This window comes from Corvus moneduloides, chromosome 1 (genome assembly GCF_009650955.1).
Source record: "Corvus moneduloides isolate bCorMon1 chromosome 1, bCorMon1.pri, whole genome shotgun sequence".
NCBI classification, from domain to species: domain Eukaryota; kingdom Metazoa; phylum Chordata; class Aves; order Passeriformes; family Corvidae; genus Corvus; species Corvus moneduloides.
This window is the reverse complement of record NC_045476.1, coordinates 130,898,117-130,908,397: the sequence shown is the minus strand read 5'-3', so window position 1 is coordinate 130,908,397 and position 10,281 is coordinate 130,898,117. Positions and strand designations below refer to the sequence as shown.

The window sequence follows — 10,281 nt, the reverse complement described above, 5'->3', positions numbered from 1 at the left end:
CACCCGGCACCTGGCAGGACACCCCCGGGGACACGTACCCGCCTCAGCTGCCGCTCCCCTGCACACCGAAGCTTTTCCGCGGCAGCTGCGCCGCTGCCCGGAGCCCTCGGGGCTGGGCGCGGGGGCGGCGGCTGCCCGACCGGGCAGGGCAGGGCCGGGCAGGGCAGGAGCGAGCTGGCCGCCCCCCGCCCCCGCCGCCCGCCCAGCCCGCCCCGCTCCGCCGGGGGCCGGCGGCGGCCGCAGCGCGCAGCGGTGGCGGGGCCCGCTCGTCGGGGCGGCGCGGCGGTGATGGGCGGCACGGCGCTGTCGGGAGCGCTGTGGCTGGGGCTGCTGTGGGCCGGGAGCGGGGCCGGGGGCAGCTGCCAGGGAAAATGCTGCCAGGGCCGGGATGCCGCCTGCGTCGGCGAGGGATGGAGGGAGGGAGGTGGCTACGGGACCTGCTACTGCGACGGAGGCTGTCGGCGAGCCGGGGACTGCTGCCACGACCACGGCCAGGCGTGCCCGGGTAGGTGCGTCGGCCCTGGCGAGCGGGGCGCGGGTGGAGAGCGGCCGGGCGGGAGCCCGCGCCCCGGCCCTCTCTGCGGGTGCCGGGAGCTGGCTGCCTGCCGGGGCTTCGCGGGATGGAGGTTCCGCCGGGGTTCAGAGCTGGGGCTCAGGACTGAGAGAGGGGCAGATTCCTCCTTCCCCAGCCCCGGGGCGAGGGCATGAGCAGGCACCAGGTTGGGGCAGCGCCAGGGTAGCGGTAGGCTCAGGAAGGGGGACAGAAACTTTTCTCTCACTAGAGAGAAAAGCTTTCCGGATCAGCTGTAGTGCAGTGACAGTCTGAAGTTATTTTACCTCTAAAATATTATGTTACTTACTTTTCACTCAGGCAAGTCCCAAACAGAAATTGATTGCGGGGGGGATGTCTGATTACAGAGACAGCAGGGAGATTAATTTAGCACCGCCTGTGTCTCTCAGCTGATTTCTCACATCCTGACAAACAAATATCAGTGAAATAATTGGGGAAGTCCCCACGGTGAGGTTTTGTCTAGGAGCATGAATCCGCAAGAATTTACTGTGAAGGCAAAGGCTTTAAAATAAGCGTAGGAGTGTGAGTGAGAGGGTCCTCTGCCAGCCCTCAGGGGATGGCCCGGCCTCCCAGTGAGCACTGGCAAGGAGGGTAAAGTAGCCCAGTTCTACCAAACTGAGTATCCACTTTGTAGGTATTCAGAGCGCCTCTTTTTGTGGGATTTCTACCCTTTTCAGTCTTCACAATTTGACCGACCTCCCTGTGCCTGGGATGCAGGACAGAGACCTTGCTTTGCAGGTGCAGTACTAGTACTCGGTCAGACTAATGTCTCCTCCCTGCTGGCTGGACGCATGCCAGCCTACAGCCAAAAAGTCATGAGCCTCTGCTGCACAGTCGTGCTAATTAGGGTGTATTTAGCAGGCTCAGTGCCATGCTGACATAGCCACATAGCTTTGGGACCCAAGTTGGCTTACATCTGCCCAGATTGGGAAGGGGGAGTACAACTCTCGGATGGTGTAGACCCATCCTAAGGGTTGTAAAGCTTCACAGAAGAACTCAGCAGAGCAGAACTATGACCCCAGGTCTCTAGAAGAAACACGGTCAGCTCTCCCACAGCTAAATAATCTCCTCAGAGTAACAGAAGGGGAAAATAAAGTGCACCACAAAGTTTGACAGAAGGTAGCATTTTAAAAATTAGCATTTTTAAAATACATTGTTCTTTCATTCAGGAAAGTCAGTAGAGGGAGAACTGGCAAGATGCTTGTCTTACAGCCACAGCATATTGCATCTTTTCAGTAAATCAAATGATTTTTAATATTCAAGCATAAAAGGAGAGAGCTGATAAACATGCACAGTGTTAGCATTAAAACAGCTGTAATCCTTCAAAAAGAAGCTCAAGATTGTGCTTGAAAAGTTCTAGTTTAAACACTTTCTTTACCATGACTTCAGGTGTGACTTCTGGTACCTGATGATGCCTTGCTGTTATCAAGATGGTATTTTTTGTCTCAGGCTCAGTGGTGATTGCCTCGAAAGGCATTATGTGTTTGTACAAGCACACCACACTTTTACCCTGTGTGGGCAGTGGGTGCCATAGATCCAGTCAGGAAGGTGGAGTCTCGGTGGAGCCTCCCTGTCTTGCTGCCTCTCGTGCACCAGAGATGGAATTTGCCAGTCTTTGGTGCCCCAGTTCAGGGAGCTAAACACACAGGGAACTATTTCTGTTTTCTCTATTGCCCATTTCTGCCTGGTTTGACTCCCTGCACTGCCTTGCTGCCCAGTTGTGTGAGCACCAATGCAAACACAAACAGAAGGAACAGCACATTTTGCATTGGTGGGTGTAGCATGGGAGGGCAGAATTTTGGCACCCTGGTGAGGTGGTCCTAAAACTCACACATCCAAAAACTAAATTTACAAGAAGTCATTCTTTTAAAGGCAAATGATCATATATCCTCTCTATGGCAAGCAGTCATTAAGTTGTATTCTGTATAAACAGAAATTCTAAATAGTTCCAGTGGAAGTTTTTATCCATTTACACAAGTATGGGTGAAAATTTTAAAGTCTTTTTTTGTTCCTATTGGATGTTGAGGTTGCCCCACTGAGTCTTCCTAAAATCTGTCTCAGTATTTAATGACACCAGGGATGTTAACTGGCACAGTTCACTGTTTTGAATGTAGAGTTCAAAACACTAAAACAGAAATGTGAAGAAAGGTGGTCTGTGGTTCTCATGCTACAGCTTCTTTGTCAACCTGTTAACAACTCGTGATTTCAGCACCTGAAGAAATGGCATTTCATCCTTTGGGGAAAGTGTAAAGTGCCTCAAGTGTAAGTAATCAAGAGATGCATTAGGAATAATACAAAAACAGTGCTCCAAAATAAAATAAACCAGTGGAAGAATGAGCATCCTAAAGCTGCCAGCAGCAGGGTTAAATTCTGTCATGCCTAAAAATCGTTGTAGGTCTGGTACTTTATAAATAGATGGCTCAGCAGAAGTCCATGGTATGCTGAACCCGAGTTCAAGAGTTTTTAGATAAATTTCTTTATAGTTGTAACACTGAAGAATATTTTTGAAGAAAGAATATTTTTGTACATAGAGAGCATTTTAAAGAGCATTTTAAATAGGAACTACTGTCCAATGAGAAAGCCTGAGAAAGGAATCAGCTCGCCATTTGAATCGAAGGGGTTACTCTGAGAAAATCCAGACATCCTTACGCATTACGGTATATGTTGTACAATGAACACACTACAGTCCTCCGTTTTTCTTTTTCCAGAGATGGGAAAAAATGAAATAGAGTTTGACTCAGAAACAAGGATCTGTGTTTCATAGTGCTGCAAATGGAAGACAAAAACAAAGTTCTGACTACTCAAGCTTTCATAAGATAGCAGTGTAATTTTTCTGTGTATTTTTGAAATTCCAAGTGTCTCATTAGCTTCCACATTTTGGTAGGTACCTGAGAACAAATCCTGTCCTTCAGTTTCCTTTGACTTGCATCCTCCTCCTGGTTTCAGTGAATCATGATTTAAGATTGTTGTGTTAACTAAACTGAACAAATAGCAAGACAGGGAGGGATCCATAAAGATGTAGCTATGGGTCCCTGATACTTGTTTTTGTGTTTCAAGAGATGGCACCATTCTTTTTATGTCCGCTCTGGGACCCATTCTCTGTCATGCTGGGGAATTTGACATCTTTCCAGCAAGGCACAAAATTGATCTACTGTTCCTTAATAGTTGTGGGGTACTGACTGCAAGAGCGACATTATTATCCCACTGCCTAAATTCCATTCTAGAAACCCAATATTCTTATTTTTCCACATGACTAGGGCAATTCATCCTTCTTGTTCGAAATCTTGATGACCATAAAATCACCATGTATTGCTGCCGATGACCCATATTTAACTGTCAGCTTGGTTTAATTCCAGTGAGACATGAAGTCATCGCTTTATTTGTTATGCAGTTACTGAGTCCCTTTGGGAGTTTTCTTCATGGAAAATGTGATGTTAGACTTCGTGTTATCTGCATATGAAGGTGCTAATATGGAATTAAAGTTCTGTGGAAATTCATACTTATGCAGGTCATTCATACAGCCAGATTGGAAGGGAGTCAATAGATAAGGAAACAGGCTAGATAGACACTTACTGTCCTTTGGGTAGTTGGGTAGAACTAAGATGTGTGATCAGGTATTGAAGTCTGTGCTTGTACCATTAAATAAAGTGGGGTCAAAGACTGTTTTTGGACCTGCAGACAGGTGGCAAAGACTGTGAGGTCCATACTGCATTTAGCACTTGTCCTGGCTATCCCAGGGTGGGGTCGAAAACATTTTCACTATCACTGGTTTTCTCTTCTAGTCCTCAATTCTTGGAGCAAACAGTCTGAGGGCTGCACTGCAACATGTCAGCGTGGTGCCTTCACAGCCACAGAGGTTGTGTCATGTACCTTGGGGTACCTGGATGTGTCTGAGGACAGTGCCTGGTGGTGCAGTGTCAGGTGTCTGTATGTGGCAAAGGGGTTTTTTTCTGTTATTTTCCAGCACTGTTCTACAGATCATACCCAGCAGCTGTCTGGAAAGGTGTTTATTAGTAAGTAGAGGAAAACACCAGAGAATGCTAATTGTTGAGCAGAATGGGCAGCTGGTGGCCCAGTACCCAGGGCAGCTATGTGGTTGCTTCAGTGGAGTTCCTTAGGGCGTGGGATTCAGCATCTTCAGCCACAATACACCTGGTGCTCTCAGGACACTCAGAAATGGACGAGTTTGGTCAGAACAGCTGGTGCACAGTGAGAACAGAGGAAGGGAATTCTAGTAGAGTGGTAAGGACATCTGCCAGGTAGCCTCTTTCAGAGGTTTCATCTGCTTTATGATATTGGTAGTGGTCCAAGAAATCAGAGATGTAGTGACAGAGCAAACACTGCAATTTCTATGTTTTATGAGAAGAGTCACAAATCCCAAGGAGGTTATCACATTGTACTTTTTCTTCCCAATGTCTTGTGCTGGCAGAATCCCAGACAGCATAAAATATTTTCCTGAAAGACTAGTTCGGTCCCATCACTTCCCTGCAACACTGATACAAGTATGTAACTGGTGGTTACGCTGTAAAGGTTCTTGGGGATTTAAACTGTAATCCAGCAATATGGAAAAAAAATCGAAAGCATGTGATATGTTCCATTACAAGCTATTGAGAAATAGTACATATGGGAAAGGAAAAAGTTTTATTTAACTAGATAATGAGAAGCATCACCCAAAACAATCCAGAACCAGTTTAAGATAGCCCAGCCATTGATGATAATGTGTATTTTGTACCATTCCCTAAACTGGAGCACCTACCAGGTGGCCTCCAGGAAAGGAGGCTACTGGGAATGGGCCACCAATCAGATTAAATGTCCTTGTAGGCCACAGGTTGAGGATGACACGTGTAGGGAAATGATTGCTTATCCCCAGAGAATTCTTCCACTTGATGGATGCCCATGTGTGAGACATTTTTCTTATCTGCTCTTTCACTGCTCTGCCTGCCAAGGCTGTGCAGATTTGAAGTTTCCAGGTGGAGGGGTTGTATTTGTTCCATCAGAGATCATCCTCCTCCAGTCCCTCAGGGCTCAGCCTGCAGTACAGTTTTGAAACTCTGTAGTATTCATTCTACCTGCTAAAGGGAAAATTGTGAGGCCATACAGTTTTCAAAACCAGGGACTTGGTGTTCCTGGAGATGAGGCAGAGGAGAGCAGTTTCATGGAGATGTGAAATGGCTGTGTGTTTTTTACAGTTGCATATTGTTTTAATGGACAAATACTGTGAAGACTTCTGTGTTATGTAGCTTCTCACTTAGGAATAATGTATCTTCCACCTGTTTTTGTATTCTAGGAGTGATGCTGCAAAACCTTTTCTTCCTCTGCCTGAGGGAAATGCAGTTTCTTACAATTCAAAGTTTACTTTGAAAATAATGGTACTTTCCCCAACATTTTTGATTAAGTTCAGAGGCAGTTTGTGATCCATGAGAACTGAAATTCAAATATCCAGTGGACTGTTCTATAGTTGGAAATGAGCAGGACCTGTGTTAAAACAGGGAAACAAAGCTACGGCAGTGGATATATTTCAGTGTTGAGGAAAAAGGAGTTAGAAATTGATCTGAGGGGAATCAAGCGTGCTGCTACTTAATGTTCCAGCCTTTACAAAAAAAAATCTGGTGGTGTAGGAACTGCCAAGGAAGGTCAGACCAGTCTGGTGTAGATAATCCATGAGCTGGTCTCCTTTGAGGCTTCTGCTTTATGCTTCAGAAAAGGGTACAGAGGAACCCCACAGCTGTAGTGAAAGGTTTTGATGAGGGGCTATTTCTTTGTGGACAAGGGATGGAATAGGGAGCCAACCATTGCAGGCAGGTTTGAATGTTCAATTTGAGTAAGCAAACTCCTGGAAGAGTGTTTAAACCCATATAAATAAAATTAGAAAAGAGAAAGTAAAAAAACCCAAACCGAACAAAAACCCCCTTAATATAATCTTATTATCTCAAGCTTTTGAGAGCAATTAGGATAAAACAGATGTGTTAACTACTAATAATGTTTTAATACTGCTTTGCAGCTATTCCCTGTGTTGTGGGGGAGTGGAGTCACTGGAGTGGCTGTGCAGAACAATGCCATCCTGGGTTGCGGATACGTAGGCGCTATGTACAACAGGAACCTAAAAACGGTGGGGAACCATGTCCAGCTCTGGAGGAGAAGGCTGGCTGCCTGGAATACCTGACTTACCAGGGGGAGGACTGTGGCCATGAACATGGTATTCTCTCTTTGATCTCTCTGCTGTACATTGTGTCCATCACAGCCATCATAAATTTTACTGATATCAATGAACTGCAAAAAGAAAAAAAAGCATCTCTCTGCAGTTAGCTTGTTAAAAGTACAATTTAGAACTTTACTTTCTACTGTGATATTGCTTTTTATTCAATACTTTGTTTTCCTACTCTGGCTTTTCATAATTTCTATTAAGCAAACAACTAAGCTGCATGTATTCCTGCAGTTAGATATAAGTATCAAATTATCTCTGTGCAAAGTTAGAGCACAAATTCAGTATGAAACAGGAAACAGTACTCCTTGTGGGATTCCAGCACATCCTGTTTCCTCACAGACTAGATTGCATGTATTTTTGATATTCTTCTTCTGAGTAAAGAGAGAGCTTAGCTGTAGGGAATGGGGCTGAGGTCCAATGTTGCCAAGATTTTATCACTTTTTCTATAAAGTGAGCCAGCATCACCATGCACAAGCTCCTGATTCATTCACCCACTGTTACAGTAACTGAAATATGACTCAGCTGCGCCTTGCTGTTTTACCATATCTGTTTTCTTCCTCAGTTCCTGCTTTCATAACTACCTCTGAATACGGTAAAGAAAGAAAAAGACGAGCAGCATCTTCTCTCTGGCCTTCAGACAAAGAAGCAGCAGGGTAATCTATTTATTATATGTATGTGGGTCATCTTCTTCAATAGAAAACAGCTGGCTACAGAGAAAAATGTAATCAAATTTGCAATAATTAAACAATAAGCTATAGCTTGTACTGGTTTTCTCTCCTGCTGTTTATTTGCATGTTCTAGATGTTGTTTTTTATTACTTGCTAATTGTCCTGAATTAGACATTGGGATCATGGTAAATCTGGTGATAGCTGCTTTTGAAAGCCAACAGTAAACAATGCTAAAACAGAGCTGAATGTATCCTAAGTGTAAGTCTGAGAAATTAGGTGTAAGTCTGTGAACAAAGTAGGCTGAATGTGATGGGTCTCAAGAGACCTTTTTTTTTAAACTATTTGACACAAGCAGTAAAAAATTTTGCTTAGTTACCGGTAGAGATGGTTAGGAAGTTTAAATTAGGCTATTACTAGGTCTGTAATGCTCATAATGCTTTGTCCTGTGCTGTTTTCCCTAGAAAAATAAAACTCAGCAATATTCTTAAAGTTTCTTTTCCATTTTCTCTCAGCAGCATAGAAAGAAAAAATATGGGTTACGGAGATATTTTTCAAAATAATTTAAGAATACAGAATACTACCAGAAAGTGAGATTATACATAAAGCACTGGACTGGGGCATAGAATGAGAAATAGTTTACATAATATTTTTAAGAATCCAGTGATTAGGTTAGGGTCAGAAAGAGATTTGTTAATAATGATGATGTCTAACTTGCACTTCAGAAGCACCACCCTTTGTGATATATAAGTCCATTCAAAGTGCTTAGCTCGTGCTTCATCTATGATAATTTGGTACTTTTCCTTCTGAGCAGGTACTGTGTGGAGTTCAGGACAGAATCTCTCTCACGCCACTGTGCTTTGGAGACGCGTCCGTACAGGCGCTGGATGCAGTACCTGCGCGAGGGACACACCGTGTGCGTCGCCTGCCAGCCCCCGGCCATGAGCACGGACACGCAGCGCTGCTCCGGAGATGGACACAACGCACATGGGTAAACAGAGCCAGCTGCAGCTGCCTCTTCTGTAGCAAAACCCAGTACAGGAGTTTGAACATCTCAAGACCTCATTAAAAGCTGCATTTTATTACACCTAAAACATGGAACAGCCCATATCGTTTGTAGAGCTGAGAAGGTTTTACTCTTTCAGTTCTCACAGAAATCACTTTTAAAACCTAGATAAAATTGGGAAGTAATTTCAACATAAGAGTTCAATGCTTTGGTTTATTCACTCTTGTGAAGAGATGATGGAACCTCTGTAGTGGAAGAGGACTGTAGGAGCTTGGGGGGGTTGGACGGTCGGGACGGACGGAGACGAGAGATCTCTGAAGTCAGATCATGGAACATGCGGTTTATTGCAAAGGGTGTGGGTACAGGGGCACTGCTTAGAGCTGCCAGCCGCAGCTCGGAGCAGGCCCAAGAGAGCAAGAGTGTAAAAGTAAGAGCAAGTGGGTAAGAGCGGAGTAAGAGTGAGCGAAGAGGAAGTAAGTAAGAGTAAGGGGGTAAGGGAGTAAGTAGAGTGATGCCGAAGTCCTCGTTACAACACAATAAATCATCTTCTGTACTGAATATTCTAATTGTCACTAACCAATCTAATACAAGATACAAATCCTATAGCATTTATATACAGCCTATAAGAACTGTTATTTTACCATGGAGTGTTACATCTTAACTCCTAAAAACTACTCTTTGGCCCCCTTCTGCTGAGCTAGTAGGGTCTGCTCTGACCCTTGGACCTGCCTGCAAGCAGAGGGTATTGTTCAATCAAGAGGGGATTACCTTCAGTCGGCCATACCATTGTTTTCCAGTTGTTCAGTAACTAAGACTTGGTATCTCAAAGGTGGCCTTCATTTCGATGTCGCTTACAGTTTTCATATTCCCAAAATCTTTTGTCAGGCAATCATATTTATGAGGCTTTCCTGTTTCATCTTCCCCAACAGAGGACTTTTTACAGCTATGGGCACTTTTACTTAAAAAGGGTATTTCCTGCCATAGTCCAAATCTGACTGCAGGTTTAACAGTGGTGGATTGATACTCCCCTCAAACCTATAGACCTGGTTTTTAGAAAAGTAATTGTGAAAGTAGACATTTATTATTCAGAACTGATTTTTATTTGATCTATACATTTATTAATATGCATACTACTTAATACCTCTACAACCAGCTACTCTACCCACCATCCTGGATACTGTATTTAGGAATATAACGTCTGCTGCAGAAAGAATTTTAAGAGCTAGATGAGTTAATTAAAGTCTTACATGATTAAACAAATCCAATCTTCTGACATTTTATACAACACAATCCAGTAACACGAAATACACAGCTTTTAATCTTCTAATTTTTCATTTATTGTCACATTTCAGAGATAAAATCTTACACTGGGAAGCAATTGGCAACTCTCAGTGCCAAGGAACCTGGAAGAAGATCCGACAGCTGGAACACTGTTCCTGTCCCCTGGTGCATAGTTTTATTTTTACATAAAAGTTTAAAAGACCTTTAAAATGGCAACAAAAAGAATAAGAAAACTAACACCAATGCCAAGAAATCTACACCTTTCTGCTGCATTTTCTGGAGCCTTAGTAAATTTTGAATGAGTCGGAACTTCGGCAGAAGCATTTCAGGAAACTCTCTCTGCCTTAATACAAAATGCTAAGACTGATCTCTGTATTAGAACACTAGAAGCATGTTTCCATGTTTCTCTTCTGTAATTAAAGAGCTAATGTTTCTAACCATAGTAGTTGTATTTCCTGAAGTTCTCCATCTTTACTGGCCACAGCCCTGTCTACAGGCACTGCTCCTACTCAATAGTGAGCCAGCCAAACATTTTCAAGTCTGAGAATAGGTA

At 44.0% G+C, this 10,281-nt stretch overlaps 1 protein-coding gene across 1 annotated transcript; it reads left to right on the top strand.

The window, feature by feature from the left end:
- The first annotated feature begins 255 nt into the window (after positions 1-255).
- Positions 256-10,170, top strand: SBSPON (somatomedin B and thrombospondin type 1 domain containing). The gene is made up of 5 exons (XM_032127521.1): positions 256-505; positions 6,573-6,767; positions 7,339-7,429; positions 8,256-8,432; positions 9,800-10,170. Exons 1-5 carry the CDS (start codon positions 289-291, stop codon positions 9,915-9,917), a joined length of 798 nt encoding a protein of 265 aa, XP_031983412.1. The 5' UTR covers positions 256-288; the 3' UTR covers positions 9,918-10,170.
- The last annotated feature ends 111 nt before the right edge of the window (positions 10,171-10,281 follow it).